Source organism: Vigna radiata, chromosome 11 (assembly GCF_000741045.1).
Source record: "Vigna radiata var. radiata cultivar VC1973A chromosome 11, Vradiata_ver6, whole genome shotgun sequence".
Lineage (NCBI taxonomy): Eukaryota > Viridiplantae > Streptophyta > Magnoliopsida > Fabales > Fabaceae > Vigna > Vigna radiata.
In genome coordinates, this window is record NC_028361.1 from 1,318,030 (window position 1) to 1,335,609 (window position 17,580).

The following is a 17,580-nucleotide window of genomic DNA, read 5'->3' on the forward strand; positions in this document are numbered from 1 at the left end:
TATCAAAGCATAAATCCTATGTATTGTATATGCTTTTAAAACTTAGGTAAATTAAATATTAGATAATATTTAAAAACTAAGTTGAAGAAGTTCATATAATTTAGCCAACTTTATAAAAGTTTTACCCTAAAAAATAGTTTGATATTAATACCCTCTCGGTGAGTGATAGTGTTAGGGTGAAGTAATCAAAATAGGTTTGCCCTAAAACCCAAATATTGAGAAGGAGAGGCAGCGGAGATGGAGCAGAGGCTAGCAAACAGCTGGCGAATGCCTCTCAACGACAACAAATTCATCGAAGCGGCTCTCCTGTCGGATCTACGTGTCGACGGCCGCCGCCCCTCCGACCACCGCAAGCTCACCATCAAGCTGGCCAAGCAAGACGGCTCCGCGGAGGTCCATTTGGGCCAAACCCACGTCGTCACCTTCGTCACGGCCCAACTCGTTAGGCCCTACAAAGACAGGCCCAACGAGGGCTCCCTCTCCATCTTCACCGAGTTCTCTCCCATGGCCGACCCCTCCTTCGAGCCCGGCCGCCCAGCGGAGTCAGCCGTCGAGCTGGGCCGCGTCGTCGACCGCGGCCTGCGCGAAAGCCGTGCCATCGACACTGAGTCGCTCTGCGTACTCTCCGGCAAACTCGTATGGGCCATTCGCGTCGATATCCACATTATCGACAATGCCGGAAATCTCGTTGACGCTGCAAATATCGCGGCGCTGGCTTCACTGCTGACGTTTCGACGGCCGGAATGCTCGCTGGCCGGGGAAGACGGCCAGGAAGTGGTGGTGCATCCTCCCGAAGAGCGCGATCCGATACCGTTGATTATACATCATCTCCCGATTGCCGTTACGTTTGGGTTTTTCAGCATTGAAAATCTCCTTGTACGGGTTCCTTTTTCTCTTTTTTGTGTGATTTTGGTTTTGGAGGTTTTAGTTAGGGTTTAGGGTTTATGTGTGTAGGTGATAGATCCGACGAATGAAGAAGAGTGTGTGATGACAGGACGCATGACTGCGACGCTTAACTCAAACGGCGACGTTTGTGCTATTCAGAAGGCTGGTGGAGAGGGTGTCTCTCAGAGATTTATCATGCATTGCTTGAAACTTGCTCATGCTAAAGCTATTGATATTACAACTAAGATTAAGGATGCTGTGAGTTCTCTTTTTCTTGTGTGCAACATTGCTACACTTGTTTAAGGGTAATATTAATTGTGTAGTTTATGCTGTTTGGTAAATTGCTTGTTGTTGTGTGTTCTGATTAGGTTGAAGTACACAACAACGAAAGGGCGTTGCGGAAGATTAAGCGGCACCCTTTGTCTGTTGCTATGGATGTAGGTGGTGCTCCAGCTGGAATAGGTGAAAAACAAAATCAATTAGTTGGAGTTGAGGATGGTACCGGTTTGGACAAATTGAAGCTGAAAGAAGAGGAACATTTTATGGAAGATGAAGCCACGCCATCAGGACAAGAACATAGTAAGGATGGAGACTCCAAGAATTTCACTGGTGGACCTTCAAGTTGGTATGATATCAGCTAGTCCAAGAACTAATAGTTTTCCTTTTATTGGATTTTGGATTTTAGTCTAGTTGGTTCTAATCACTGTATATAACCGAAAATGAAAGTGGTAATCACTATTACAACTTACAAAGTATAGTGTCTAATTCGAAAGTTTATGTTTCATGGATTCCACTCATAGACTAAACTAGTTAGAGTTTATCATATACAGAAATCAATATTAAAAGGTTGTTTCAATGATATTTATATATATCAGTAACATTTTACTCTTTTCGCAAAAATAATTCAATTCTATGATAAAGCAAAAGTAGCAAATCACAAGGATGAAGTCTGATAGTTTTTCACTGCCTGCTCATAAGATCAAAGTTCATAAATGTTTCATAAATAAATTTATATTTATAAATATAAAAATGAATTAATTTCTTCATATAATTGAGTCTTGGTACAACAATATCATTTGGGTCAATGAGGCAATAATTATATTTGATTTCAAACTTACTGATTCAGAGTTGCACGCATTTAAAGACTTTTCTCTCCTTAGAATCATAAACATATCATTTTGAGATTCTTCCGTTTCTAATTCTATCTATGCTAATGAGATATATTTGTTCTTTTAAATTTAATTAAAATGCATTTATATCTTTCCACCACTGTTCCTTCATTTCCTCAGGGATCCCTACTCAGAGTCTGTAGATCCAGATCTTCTAAAATCTTCTCTAGCTTCACGGGGTAATAGCTGCTCTTTCATCTTCAATTATGAAATTAGCTGTTATGTGAATTGTGATGGAATCTGTGGCTTTTTTCTGTAGTATTCATCATTTTCTTCTGTTGCTTCTATTTAGGCTTTCTTCTTATTAGGATTCATTATAATTTCATATGATAAGTTGGTGTCTATCAATTTATCAGCTTGTATGTCGTCTAATGTTGTTTCCACTCATTAGAATAGCTGTATAATATGCAGGATCATCAGTTCCTCCTAGTAAGCCAAAGGATTCAAGGCATGAGACTAAGCCCAAGGAACCACCACAGGAAATTAAGACAGATTTTTCTCCAATTGACAAGTCTCTAAGTGGTGAACAGAGTAACGAAGGTAAGACTCTGAAGGATGCCGTCAAACCCAAACATAAGAGGAGAAAAAAAGTATCTCCCAATAACTAAAATTAAATTAGTTAATGAGTTTTTGACTTATTGCCGTTCATCTTCAAAGCATGTGCTTGTATACCCGTTGAAACTGAGAATTGAGTTCCAATGTTCCCAATTTTGGTAGAAGCAAGGGTTTCATGTTCTGGGGAAAAGGTCTGTTTAGTATTGCAAATAGGAAAGATGCACATGCACATGAAGTTGACTGAACTTCCTGTACTTCATTTTTGTTTTTTCTTGTACGTGATAGATCTAGGACGTTGTAAACATTAGATGGGCAATTGAATCTCAATTATTTTTCCGCAATAGAAATTCCAAATACTGAGATAATAATATATGGCTTTTGTAACATTTTGGCACTTGAAGTTCCATTCCTCGCACTCTGTAATTGTGCATGCATGATTGTTTGTTATTGCCTTCTAGTTTCTGAAATCATGTTTAAGCATTAGATTGGTTAATATAGATTACTACTGCTCAATACCTTGTAATATTGCATGATATTCTGTGTTTTATATAAAAATAGCAACAACAATAAGAAAAACATGTATGTTATATCATTATCCAGCAGACTCTAGAACTGGCTTGGGTGAGTTTGTTGATCATGCGAACTACCGATCTTGACTAATCCTATTTAGAGTTAATCAAGAAGACAATGGCATGCGTCATACCAACTAAGATCGACTTTTACACTGTCACTTCAGCCTGATGCCGAACAAAATTGGTGTTCAAGATGGAGAAGTTTGTGTTGAAAGTCAGGTACAAGTTGTTTGTTTTCTTTTAATCTAAAATTGCATTTTTATCTCGATAATCGCTATTAACCTTTCACTCCAAAGAATTTAAAATATATCAAATGCAAAAGTAACTAGATATACATAGAGATAGAGAAACGAAAAATAACTACTATGATTATATGCAAAAGTAATTTTTTTTTTCATGTGAACATTTTTTTTTAATTTTACCTTTTAAGTAATTGTTATTTTAAATTAGAATAATTATATTTCTATTTTTATCCTTTAAATAACTGTTATCTAAATTTCATTATTTTATAAATTAAAATAATTGTTTTATTATTTTATTCTTTTAATAATTATTTTTCTAAATTTAAATAATTATTTATAATAAAAAAAACTAGTTAATAAAAACATATAATTATTTTTAATAAAATTTATTTTTATAATTTAATAAAATTTTGTTAGAATAAAAAAGAAAAGTAGACACATGTTTCCACCGGTAAACGTTAAAATGGTTTAACTTCTTTGTTATTTATGTTTTCTTTTGAAAATATTTACCACATAATATTTACAAGAAATTTCAAAATTTCTTAAGTATTAATTTAGCATTGAGTTTATCACACTTGTCTAAATTGAGTTAATCATGTTAATTATAATTTGTGCTATAAAATTTATTTTCAAAATTACATTCAATTTTTTCTAGTCTTTCAGAGAGTCAAATATTTTTAAATTACATCAAGTGTTTTAATTTCTTAATTATTTGTGTTTTCTTCGAAAAAATCTCCTAATAATAATTTCAAGAAAATTTAGCATGTCTTCAGTATTAATTTAGAACTACAAGCACGTTAGTTACATATTGGGCTTTATTTCAAAATTAGAATAAAAAGTTTCCGTGTATTTTTTTACTCGAATTAGAGGATTCGATTTTCAAGAAAACATAAAAGGATCTGTTTCAAGAGGAAGTATAATAGGACACTTTCATAACGGTCTTTTAATATGTTTTATATTACTAAAAAATTTATATGAAATTCATTAAACAAAAGATAAAGACGTATCAATTAAACCTAATAATCAAAAGGGTATAAATAATATTATCTGTCTTCAAAATAAAACTCTTTAGATAAAATCACACACACCAATCAAAATAATTAATTTTATTAAATTTCTAAGTATTACCAATGTATTAAATCTACGCTCTAAATTTATTTTTGAGAATGATTTATTTAAAATAAATTACTTCACTTTAACCTCCATTTTTACGAAAATCAATTAAGAACGGCTAAAATCAAGTTTACCCATCCATTTCAAATTTTCCTCTCCATTCCACTTATTTTCCTTGAATCTAAATGACTTCACTTTTCATTCTATAATCCAAACAGACCCGTAGTGACTTTTGAGGCTATTGTTCATCACAATCATAGGTTATTGCAGCAATGGAAAGAGAGACACATTAATAACATTACATAGTTGTTACTTCCTCGTGTTTTGAATCACTGAGTGTTTTGAATCACTGAAGCTGTGAAAAATAATCTCTTCTTTATTAAAATAATGTGAGAATGCATAATTGAATGACAGTGTAGGTCTTCTCACAACAATAATGCATTTGAATTAAATTCATGAAAGTTTGTACGGTTCAGTACTCCAATAATTCTCTGAGCAAAGACTAGCTGGAGTGCCAATGATCTGGGACCACACCCATTCTCTCTTCTCTATCAATTGCATTTCTGCCAACTGTCATAAGAAATATTGTCAAAAATATGATCATGAAAATGAAGATGATGATGATGGCTAATAACTTTGACTTTTTATAGAATCTGCAGAAGTTCATTATATCTGATATTGCTGCTCTATGTTGAAAAGCTTCAGCAACTTTAGTGAAGACTGATACATGTTAATTTCAAATCATACAACCAAATGTTAATTTCAAATCATTGGCAGCAATTTGATTGAGCCAAAAAAAGTTATCAAGTTGGACTAAGTTGTAAACTAGAGGTTAAGTAAGAGGAGAGCATCATGTATTCAAACCAAATTAAAAAATATGATTTGCCATCACTGAATTCGAGTTCTTACCCTGCCATCTCTGAGCTGAAATATGACAGAACCTTTGGAAAATTGAATTGGTCTTGTAGATGCCACCTGTGTCGTATCAGACTCAATCAATACCGTGCTAGGATGTGTTGTTCTTAGCATTAAATTCGATGTCAGTTATTCTACAAATTATTTTGGACTGCAATATTTACCTTTGAGTCACATCTAATGTTCAGGTCAGCAAAGTTTGTTTGGCCCTTCTTCAAGTATGATGCAGAATCTTTATCAGTGCAATCTACTTTCTCTTCTTGGAATCCTCCTTTTGAATGTGCTTCAACCAGTTTATTTCCCACATGGGGGAAACCACAGTCCTTCCACTTCCATGACTTTTTGTCCTTGTATCTGAGGTATACTTTTCCATTAGAACCAATGAAAAATAATTGATTGTCTTCAAAGCTTGGACTTGGTGAACCTACTAGTGTTACATCTCTATTGGGTGTTCCATGTTCCACCCAGTTCCAACCATACATTGAGCTCCATTGATACTCAACAAGGCCACCTTCTTTTGAAACCATGAAGAGGGAACCTGAGAGTGATTTTAATGATGATCTTATAACAGTTCCAGGAGACTGTGATAGAACCAGATGCTGAGAATGGTAATGCTCATGCCACAAATCAGTCACCTTGTTGTACTGATATAGGCGACCATTTCTTCCAATGACAAATACTATATTTTTTCTGAACAATTCCTGGTCTAGTATACATGCAACCTTAGCATCTGGAGGGTTTCTGCAATCTTTCCATTTCAACTTCTTCAAAGAAACCTGGGAAAATTGTGCATAATATTTACTTCACCAATTATTGCATATCTGACTTTTGGTGCTGTGATTGATTCTGATGTCTCAGGAATTTATTCCCAAGTAATTCTATCCATATGAATATGGTCGGCAAAAGAATTTCAATTAAATATAAACTTAATTTTTTAAAAAAGAAAAATCCATGGACTTATGTAATACTGCAGCAGCAGGATCAATTTTCTAATCCTGTTCTTCTATTCTTTAGAGTTTACTTACCACTAACTTCATTAGTCTTCCAGTTTTGCTCACAAAGAAGAGTGTGTCTTCATTTGTAACCTTCTTTTCCTGGCCTGGTAATCCATCCCAAGGTTGACCTCCAACAACATTTTGTCCTCTCCTCAGAGCAGTGCAATTCCTCCATGCTAACTCCTTGCCTCTTCTTTCTTTAAGGAGCAGACTCCCATATGTATCAACCATGAATAAGCTTCCATTGTAGCTACTCAATATACCTTTGATAGGTGTAAAGCTCTCATGTCTCAGCCATATCCATGCATTCTCAATGCAAATGTATTCAAAAATCAAACCATCATCTGTTACTAAGAAAAATGACTTCCCTACATCCATCAATCTCAAGCGAAAGTTACTACTAATCCAGTTATCTGGCACATGATTGTATTCTTCCGAAGATTGAATCAGTCTAACACCTGAAGTACTCACAGATAAATAATGATTCTGTGCTTGGCTTTGCTTTCTCCTACCTGTTATGGCACTTACTACTGATTCCTCTGACTCATCTTTTATGCCAGTGAGACAGTTCCTGAGGCCACGTTCTTCTGTGCAATATTCTGCATTCCATCCCTCACTCTCTGGCACATCTACTATTGACCAAACATATTTGGTTGATGATTTCCTTCGGATGTTCTGTGGCTGAGATGGTCCTGAACTTTCACCACCTAGTCCTAAAGGATGTAATTCGGCAAGTCTTCCATCATCTAGTGGAAACAGTATTCTGCCAATGTACAATTGTAAACCTGCTATACCTCTTGCTGCCCTTGCATGGAGAGGATGCTGGTGACTTATCCATACTTCTGGAAATTCATTATTTGGAAATGTTAAATTAATGTACTGTAAAACTCTTGTTCTTGCTGCTGTAATTATGTTTATTTATTTCAGTTAGTTTGGTTGTATAAATGATGATGTTCAATTATGGATTTACTCCGATTTTGGACAGATTTGTATTCTAAATGTAGTAGCTGGTACATGATCTTTATTCAACGTGTATGAGTATGAGGAGCTATCATTTCTCAGGTATTTGGCCTTCAATATGATTCAGAGTATGAAATACAATATGGTTATGCAACTAATACAGAAGTTGTTGTGTTTCTCTTCATCACTCACTTCCTTTCATGTTATGATTCTGTTTTATGTTTTTTAAGGAAACATAACTAACAGAAATTCTTCATGTGTAGTAAAAGCAAGGTAGGCTATTGATATAGCAGAGAAAAAAACCAGACATGGAAACTAAAACAGTCTTGCATTATGAGATGAGATGGCTGACCTAATTGTTTTGGAATTCGATATTCAAAGACAAACCCATATGATGTAGTGAAGAACAAAGAAGTGGAGGATGTTTCAGCTGATTCATCTTGTAGAGCTGGTGTAATAGATGTTAAATTTTGATCTTGGGGTCTTCCATGAGCTACCCATTTCCACTTCCTTTGATGGAACCTTCTCTCTACCAAAGAGCCTTCCTGCATGATCAACCAAGTATATTAAAAAAAATGGTACCCTCCTAGAATGATCAAAATAAATTCATCAAAAGGCAATGTTATCCATGTCAAAGTGATGTGGTAAAAGTCACTCCATTTTTAAAAAATTCAATGTAGCTTCTCCTTGGTCACTTTTTTCCTCAACCAAATTCCATTATACAAACTATCTAAAGAGGGAAATTCACAATTTTCTGATGTTTCTAAAAGAAGCCTTGGTGGTACTTATTTCTGCAAAAGACTATAAACTTCATAAAACACTTGCACGCAACAGACCTTTGTTAAAAGGAACAGAGATTCGGAATGATCATCACTTGAACCAGGCAAACTGCACCCTTTAGATGGCATCAGAGGAGCAGCTTGTGATGTTTTATCTTGCCATATGTGCCTCTTCCATGATGGTTTTGATTTTTTGTCATATTCGTAAAGATCTCCAGCAGAACTACAGCACCACATCATTTGTTAGTATGTCAGAATCGAAAGATGAAGAGTGCTTTTTGATTCTCACTAAAAAACAAGACCTTAAAAGAGAGTAATGAATAATAATTCTTTCTAAGGCTTTATATTTATCTGGTGCAACAACCATTCTACTGCATTTTCCAATGCAATCTCAACTTCAAATTTTGTACTTGTTTACTCCTTCATCAACGTGTTTAAAGGCATGACACTGATCAGAGACTCTTTATCAAATATGAAATTGAAACAAAACGTGCCTCAAGCAATAAACACGAACCACCCACCTTATGGTATATACTACTTCTCTTGTTGAAGCAGCATCAGCTATTGCTGCTACATTTGCTCCAGCTGGTTGACCATGATTTATCCATCTGTTCTATATTGTCAAGATTGAGGTGAAATTAGCAAAACCCTGGAATCCGTTTATTAAAGGATAGTGTTTAGGATTTAACATCCTAGTTACTAACATTTTCACCAAAACTTCAGTTTTACCTCGGGGGCTCAACCCAAGCAAGTTCTACTAGTGTTTCATTCTTTGTACAGAAATAGGCTCTCCTGCTCCACAATGCAACAACACAAGAGACATCAAGAGACTGTGCATTAGCAATGATCAAGGTGCATATGTTTGATCTCAGAAATTAAAACTTCACTTACTGTCCATCACGCGAAGCAACTCCAGACTTTATCAGAAGATTTTTCTCAGGATAAGTAGGTGTGAATTCAACCCAAACTGGTTCTGAACTTTCACCATATTGTCCTCTTATCTGCATAGCAAAATCCATGAGACAAGGCCAATTTTTGCAGTTTCAATTTCCAACAAATTTTACATTTGAATACTTATCCAAGAGTTGAATCTTAACATAATATTTAACATGTGATTCATGGCATGTATCTTCTAACTTAATGGATGATTCTTTACCTGGTATAATTTCCCTGCTTCTGATAGAGCAAGAATCGTCTGATTGATGACAAAAACTGATACAGCACTTCCTGCTGATACAGGCAAATCATGAGAGACAATCACCCATTCCATTCCATTCCAAAACCTCTCATAGATTGACCCACTTTCACCAGTGACCCACACAGAAATCTCAGATATTTTAGTCAAGGAAATTCTCTTCCTCTGTGGCAGAACCACAGCCTCTGATTCCATTTTACTATCCTTATTTTCATCACTTATCTTTTCTTCATCAAGTTTGTCTTCAAGCTCCAACTCTTCTTGTGTGGTCTTCTTCTCCGTCTGAAGTATTGACCCCACTTTTCTACAGTCACCGTCAACACAAGAGAGGAGATCATAGGGAAGTTTTGCCTCAACCCATCTCTCAGTTTGCTCACTGAACACCCAAAACTTATCTGTTTTCTGCTCAAATCGTTGACTGCTTTGTTGGAAATTTTGATATGGGCACCATGAAGCACAAATCACAACAATAAAGAAGCAGGTGAAAGACAAAACTCCCCAGATGGCATATATCAAATGGAATATTGACATGGTGATGTTGTCATTGGAAACCAAGCCAGACAAAGAGCAGAGATAAACCAAAACACTTAAACATAAATACTTGTTTTGTTTTGTAAGTTGCTCTACGACAAGTTTGGTTCTTTTTGAAGTACCTGTACCCCAAATGCACCATTTTGTTCAATAGCTTCGAATATCGCCGTTATCTGTTCATGGCCAAACTTCATGGAAGATACTGTTGTCATGGTCCTCAAGACCAAGAAAATTTATTATGTGGGACGTCAATTTGAGAAGTCACCATGACGGAAAGAAGACAGAAAGGGAAGGTTTAATAATTGTTGGACCATACTAGTACTATACAACTATTATGATTCTTAGAATTCAATGACTGCTACAATCACCACAAGATAATAGCAGAACATACATGGCCTCAGTTTCTCAGCTTTGGATGTAATTATTGATACCAAATTACAATAGTGGTGGAAGTGTCTTTCTTAGATGCTTTCATTTCTGGCTCCCTTTTAACATATCTCCCTTTTCTTTCAATCGTTTATACATGCTATTAAAATATATCTTATTTTTAATAGACGTGAAAAATTCAATACATCTCCTTAACCACTAGATATATATATATCTCAAGCACGAAGTTAAACATTAATAGATATTTTGATAGTGATTGATAGGAGATGATACAATAGGTCAAACAAATAAAAAAAATCTTATTAGAACAAATTCTAATTCATGATTCTGATAGCATATCAAAGGATGAAATTTAAACTTAAATTAATTTCATAAAATCGGTTTGGAAAATAAACTTTCCATCTACTTGTATGTTTTAAATTTACCTTATTACTGTATACAAAAACTTCCTATATCTTATGAGACTAAATTGTATCTAACATTTGGACTTAAAAACATATTCGGTCCTTTATTTTTATTTTTATTTTTATTTTATGATTATCTTGGTTTGTGTGCATGACTGTGTGAAGAACAGTGGTGAAACATTTGTTAAGATTCTTGATTCGGACCAAAAGTTGATATGACGCATAGGCTACTTTATGAATACTGTGATCAGTGGTTGTGCTTCCATGAATTGGTTTCATCTCATGAGATGCCTATCATATAAATGGTGCTCCTCTCCTATTCCTATTCTACTTTTGGACTCTTTCAGTATAAAGTCATCAAAATATCGTATCAGAATGAGTAGGGGTTTTTCTTTCAGCCACTCAAAATTTGCAGCTTAGCCCACATGCCACCAATTTTCTTTAGAACCAATTCACCAAGAAAATGACATGGAACACATCACCATCTATTAGTGCCAATAATATTAAAATGTTTCATGATAATCACAGAATCAATATCTAACAAAACCAGAAAATAATATTTGGTGGTGACATGGAAAGACTGAGTTAGATTCCACTGGACAAAGAAAGAACTCAAGAATTATTATTACATGAGAATTTCTAAAGAGTGGACACTGATTTTTTTCTTTTTCCTTTTTATTTCATCCTCTCAAAAGACCTTATTTTTTCAGAATTTTGTCTGTCAATCTTTTTCTTTTAATTAAAGACTGTTTTAAAATTTTGTGATAAGTACTCGTGTTTATAAATTTCAAAATTCTAAGAAATCAAACTTCGTATCTATGACAATTGTTCATTATTTTTTCTTTTTTTTTATTCAGCCTGATCTCAATATTTACTAGAACGATACATCCACATTAACGTTATTCTAACAAAAATAACCACATTAATTATTTCTAATAAATAGACACCTTGTCGAGTAAAAAAGCTTTAAATATTAGATTAGAAGAGATATTATCCCTTTTATAAAATGGTGCAAAAACTTTAAATATTCCTTCGTTGGTATTGTGGATGCTGTCATGAATATAGATCACAGATTCTGCTCAAGAACAAACTCATTGGTATTGTAATCATTGGTTATGTTATGTAATTGATACTCAACAAACTTATTGTAGGATTACAATAAATAATAGATTTTATTACTTTTTCAAAAATTATTCACCTCATACTAATTGCAACCTTATTGTTTAAGGAACCAAATAATTGCTTGCTTAACGTTGAAGGAAGCGAATAAATTGTTCATACAAAAAAAATAGGGTTATAAGAATAGGTGAAGATACAACAATCACAATACTCATTCCAAACTTTTTTCTTTAAAAAAAAAAACATGTACACATATTAGAATTATAATATCTTACCAATTTCACTTTTGATTTCATTATTACGGTGTCCCATGTTAAAGGCTTCAATTTCACTTTTGATTTCATTATTACGGTTAATATATAATTTTACCCCTAATTATGATTTTTAACTTAGAACAAATCTAGTATTGGTCTAACTATATTGATTGATTGAGCAGAAGGTATAAATTATTGTAAAATTTTGTACATATTGTAATCTATTGAGCAAAACATATTTTAAAAAATAAATAGAAAAGTGGGACAATCCAGTAATAATTGTTATAACATTGGACCTGACTTCAAAATTTTGCAGATCAACGCAATCACTTTGTTCACTTATGTTAACTATTTTATTTCAGAGTAGCTTGTAAAGAAGGCAATATATAAAATATAAGAAAAATTGAGGAACACCGGTGGTGTTTGGCATGAACTCTCAAAAGTCCACTATCGTGGAAATTATACAAACTACCTAAATATCTGTCACTCTAATATCCTCAAATACAACAATTTGACCATTAGGTCCACTTTCCCAATCTACTCTAAAGCTACAAAACGTCAAAGAATGAATCATCCGAAAGTTGACCATGAAACCTGTGAGTAGCCGCACTCTTAATCCACAGTTAATTAACTACTGAAGAAGTTAGGTCCTGCCCGAGACAGAAGCTCCTTTCCAGCATCCTTACCCATCTCAATCATATCTTCAACAGCATATGGACCAACCCTGGACGTCTCTAGTACTGCACACAGAAAATTGCAGGGAAGCTTAGAGAAAAGTTACTTGTGAAGGATTAGAAGCTTTTACAGAGTCAAATAACATAAATATATGACTAGATTTTCATACCACGGGTTCCATCAGGGGAAGCAACTAATCCTCTAAACAGACAATTGCCATCCTCGTTTCTGCTAGCATATCCTGCAATAGGAGTTCGGCAAGACCCATCCAATGTCTGAAGAAAGGCCCTTTCACAGACAACTGCTAGTCTTGTTTCTTCATGATTCAGCGAAGCAATGTATTCTGCCTGATGAAATCACTCAACCAAAAGTCATAAATACTGAGAATCTAAAATGAGTCAATAATGCAAGGTGCAATATAAATATGTATTGTTGTTATTCAATTATGCTTAGATGCTACTGATTTCAAATATAAATCAATTCCTTTTGTGATTTGAGAATATTTTTTTCTATTAGGTATTTAATGATGCACGCTCATATGATCTTACATGGTACTGGTATCCTCCTCCCCTACCCATAAAAATCAGCAAGTCTAGCACGATTGTGTGCACTAAATTAATCACTTACCATTTTATCGTCATCACTTCTACAGGCTATTCCAATTGCACCTTGGGCAACAGCTGGAAGCATATCATCGATTGATAGGATTGAAGTTACATTTTCTGTCATGCTTAAGCGTTTGAGCCCAGCTAACGCTAATAGTGTAGCTTGGACAACCCCATCACTGAGTTTTCTTAACCTTGTTTGAACATTGCCTCGGAAATTTTCCTGCACCTGAGTTGTAAAATTCCGTAACAATTTATCAGAGATATAGTAATTTAAAATTCCACATATGAAGTAGCACAAGACCAATTAAACAACATGAACAGAAAAAGGAAATGTTTCGAGAAAGACAACAAAAAATGTCCATTTGAAACTGCAAGAGAACAAAGACTATAACTTTCTAAGAAGGCCAAATTTTAAAGTAGACAAAGACAGTGGCCATAACCCAGAGTAAGGCTCCCAAGGATGACATAATGCCCATTACTTTATAGTCACAAGTTCACTTTGTTAGTCTATGTCAACAAGGTGGGCATATTAATGATAACTATCTACTAAATTCAACCATCCACAAAGGATTTCAATATCACATTATATTATTCGATCACAGATCACAATGCATAACTCACATCAGCTGTAAAATATATATTATGATAGGAAGTGATACAAGTTTATGTTACATACTTCCATAAGCATTTTAAAAAATTGATATCTATAACAATATATAAAGGTATATGGAATTTTGGTGTACACATTTTTGTGTTATTTGCTGTCCCAATAACCTCCTCCATAGATCTCTATTGTATCACTATAACTACGCTCTTCAAACTACCGTTGCCTAATTGCATTAGGCAAGCCACCTAATTTTATTATTTAACTTTTATTAACTCCTTTTACTTTTCAAAATGTGGAGAGATGCAAAGTGCTTCTTTTCAACTGCAGTGTATAAGCTTCACCGTACACAGTTCTAACATGACTATTTGTCAATTTGCTTTTCTATTTTACCTTAAAAATAGAGATTGAAACTTCAAATGACTTCTCATCAACCATAATTTTCTATCTTTTTACATTATAATGATAATGTATGTAACAACAACTTTAACAACATCCTGCAGTCCGAAAAGCGAATTAGAAATCTTATACAGGGGATATCCATTTAAGTAAGCTAATTAAGTAAAAAAATGTAGGAAAAAACAATTCTTTGTTTCAGGCTGTTAAATAAAATGAGTAAAAAGATAGCTTACTTACATTAAGGGATGGATATCTGTGGAGTATCTGTGACTTTCGTCGTAGCGAAGCAGTACCAATAACACTTCCAGGGGGAAGATCAGCTAACGAAGTTGCACTCAAGGATATAAATGCATCTCTGACATCCTCTCGCGGGAGGTTACACGGCAGAATCGTTTTATCAGGTAAGTAAGTGGGAACATCCTTCATTGAATGGACAGCAATGTCGATTTCACTATTTAAGAGTGCCTCATCTATTTCTTTTGTGAACAAACCCTTCCCACCTATGTCTGCAAGTGGTTGTGAGAGGATCTTGTCACCTGTTGTCTTGATTATCACAATCTGAATAGCCCCCTCTTCGGCTAACTCTGGGTGTGATGCCATTAGTTTGTCTCTGGTCTCATATGCTTGTGCTAGAGCTAGTGGACTGCTCTACACACGAAGAAACATATAAGAATTACCCAATTTGATGGTAGGACTATGAATAATAATTGTAAAAAATGGAAAAATTAATTACAAAAATCCATAGAAGAAGAGAAGACGGATTGATTTCCCCCTCCCCTTTATTCCCACAGATATAATTTCTGGCCTTAAGAGCCTAGATATCTCTATATAGTTCAAAAGCGAGTAATAAATAAATATGAACCTTCATATGAGAATAATAGACATATTCCTTTTTCTTCCCAAATGATTATTAAGTCTAGTTCAACATCTTTAGAATCTAATTCAGTATGAAGTCGACTAAAGTCTACCTCACCAAGCTTATTACAAACATCGCATATATGAATTGTTCCATAAATTCTTTCTACATTTTCCATTACATCTAAAAACCCCACGAAAATAACAGAAACATCAGAGCACAGTAACAAATAGACATTTCCGCAATGGCAGAGGCACTTTCTTGAAAAAAGAAGAACTACATATTAAGCTGACACATCCACTCCAATGGCAAGACAGTGACAAAATCAAAAAAAAAAAAAAAAGGTAGCATCGTAGAGTAGGTGAAGTGTGGAGTAATTGTACAAGATCGGCGAGTGAAACCCAGATTGAATTGAGGGTTTACGAAAAGGGGAAAAGGGATACCTTCCCCTGGTGCCAATTCTGATAAGAGCAACCTTAGTTTGCTGCTCGACGGCAATGGAAGCCTTGACGCGATGAAATCTTGTGTGGCATTTGGGAGATGGCGAAGGCGGCGACGGTGCTCGGGGAAGGGGAGGGCACGCGCTATGGAGCGTGGATGAAAGAGTATTCATGTCAAAGATAAGAGAAAGAGAAGAACAGCGAATTGTTGAGTCTGATGATAGAGTGTGATATGATAAGATAAAGTTCATAAGGATTAATAAAAAATTATTTTCTTTTCTGAAATTACACTCTTTCTTATTTTAATTCACCTATGCTGTCTGTATAATAATATGCTCCAACAACCCATCGCAATATTATATATAGTAAATACTTTAAAAACTGAAATTCAAATATGCATTGCATTTGGATCTTATTTAATTAGTATGGTTAAATATGATTTTAGTCCCTTTGGAGTAATTTTGATTTTAGTTCCTCTTTCAAACTAAGGTACAATTTAGTCCTTCAATTCTAGAAAACTCTGGTTTTAGTCCTTTTTACCAAATTTTTTAACTTTATTTGTTGTTTCGAACGCATTTTTCAATTAACATTGAAGTAAAAATGTGTCAAACAATGTAAACAGTCCAAATACTATAATGAAACGTGCTTGAAACAGCAAATAAAGTTTAAAAAATTTGGTAAAAAGAACTTAGAATTTTCTAAAGTTGAAGGACTAAATTGTACCTTAATTTGAAAGAGAGACTAAAACCAAAATCGCCCCAAAGTATAGGCACTAAAAACATATTTAACCCCAGTATTTATTATTTAATTTGAAAGAGANGTATTTATTATTTAATTTGAAAGAGAGACTAAAACCAAAATCGCCCCAAAGTATAGGCACTAAAAACATATTTAACCCCAGTATTTATTATTTAAATACATAACAACGTTAACTAAATACTAAAATGTAACAATTGTATCTTTTTTTTTAATCAACCACGCGTCTCTATAACAGATGTTTAAACACACACCATGTAATAATAATAATTATAATGACTATAACAAGAATAATAATAATGTAATACTAATAATAATAAAAAAAATAAAATATATTGTGTTTAATTATTTATTAATTTTTTTATTAATTCTAGTATTTTAAAATAATTTTTATCAAAAAAATATATTCCTCATAAATATTATTTTATATAAAAATTATCGAAAGTATAATTTGATCATTTGTATTTTTTATTTACTAAAATGTTTTTTTATCTATCATATCAATTAAATATTTAACAAACCTTTATAAAATTTATTTTCAATTCCATTTATTTACACTTTCTCAGGTTTTATACTAAAGGAAACACAACCTAAATTAAATTAACTTAGATCCAAGTAAAAATGTCAATACAAAACAATTTACATGAATCAGCTGTAAACCTAATATAGATACTAATTACTGCATCTAAAGTTCATGATTCTATATTAATAAATAATTGCTGTGTTTTTTTTCTCCAATAAAATATAATCACAAATAAATTTTAAAAATATATTTATTAACTATCTTTTTTAATTCCATTTAATTAGTGTACATGTTTTTGCCAGATTATAAATGTTGATATATACATTTTCCTATTTAAATAAAACTGAAAATTATCGTTTACTATCAATTTTAAATAATTACCTATCCCCATGAGATATTATTGTAGTTTTTTTGTCTTTTTTTAAGTATTTGTCAAACTCTTTTTCAAAATTTCAAACAAAAAACGATTTTTTTGTCTATAGCAATCTTTTTATCGAAAAACTTTTGATAACACGAATTCCTATTTATCAATAATATATTATATCCCACTGTTACGGTGTAAATTTACTGGGACCGAAGTACTAACCTTGAGGACGTCTTCTTCAGTGCTTCCGTCCGTTCTTCGTAATTCCTGGCCGCACGTC

At 33.7% G+C, this 17,580-nt stretch overlaps 4 protein-coding genes across 18 annotated transcripts; 1 reads left to right on the forward strand and 3 right to left on the reverse strand.

Annotated features, from left to right (window-relative positions):
* The first annotated feature begins 145 nt into the window (after positions 1-145).
* On the forward strand, positions 146-10,385 carry LOC106777618 (exosome complex component RRP45B). Of its 15 annotated transcripts, XM_022787352.1 has the most exons (10): positions 146-876; positions 955-1,143; positions 1,254-1,510; positions 2,175-2,233; positions 2,466-2,594; positions 3,280-3,400; positions 7,007-7,322; positions 7,432-7,508; positions 8,966-9,134; positions 9,425-10,385. In XM_022787352.1, exons 1-6 carry the CDS (start codon positions 238-240, stop codon positions 3,348-3,350), a joined length of 1,344 nt encoding a protein of 447 aa, XP_022643073.1. In that variant the 5' UTR covers positions 146-237; the 3' UTR covers positions 3,351-3,400; positions 7,007-7,322; positions 7,432-7,508; positions 8,966-9,134; positions 9,425-10,385. The 15 variants fall into 15 exon arrangements, with proteins under 15 accessions (XP_022643073.1, XP_022643074.1, XP_022643077.1 ...); XM_022787353.1 differs by lacking the exon at positions 8,966-9,134; XM_022787356.1 differs by lacking the exon at positions 7,007-7,322.
* LOC111240544 lies at positions 4,826-5,933 on the reverse strand. Its single transcript, XM_022775629.1, has 3 exons — positions 5,616-5,933; positions 5,446-5,511; positions 4,826-5,106 (listed from the first exon to the last, which is right to left on the reverse strand). The coding sequence occupies exons 1-3, from the start codon at positions 5,931-5,933 to the stop codon at positions 4,990-4,992; spliced, it is 501 nt and encodes a 166-aa protein (XP_022631350.1). The 3' UTR covers positions 4,826-4,989.
* Positions 6,623-10,123, reverse strand: LOC106777617. The gene is made up of 9 exons (XM_022775630.1): positions 10,034-10,123; positions 9,342-9,782; positions 9,077-9,186; positions 8,915-8,977; positions 8,707-8,793; positions 8,243-8,408; positions 7,759-7,951; positions 6,785-7,288; positions 6,623-6,696 (listed from the first exon to the last, which is right to left on the reverse strand). The coding sequence occupies exons 1-9, from the start codon at positions 10,121-10,123 to the stop codon at positions 6,623-6,625; spliced, it is 1,728 nt and encodes a 575-aa protein (XP_022631351.1).
* A 2,058-nt stretch (positions 10,386-12,443) lies between the features above and the next one.
* Positions 12,444-15,886, reverse strand: LOC106778066 (porphobilinogen deaminase, chloroplastic). The gene is made up of 5 exons (XM_014665956.2): positions 15,661-15,886; positions 14,599-15,004; positions 13,378-13,584; positions 12,920-13,097; positions 12,444-12,815 (listed from the first exon to the last, which is right to left on the reverse strand). Exons 1-5 carry the CDS (start codon positions 15,828-15,830, stop codon positions 12,703-12,705), a joined length of 1,074 nt encoding a protein of 357 aa, XP_014521442.1. The 5' UTR covers positions 15,831-15,886; the 3' UTR covers positions 12,444-12,702.
* Between the last annotated feature and the right edge of the window lie 1,694 nt (positions 15,887-17,580).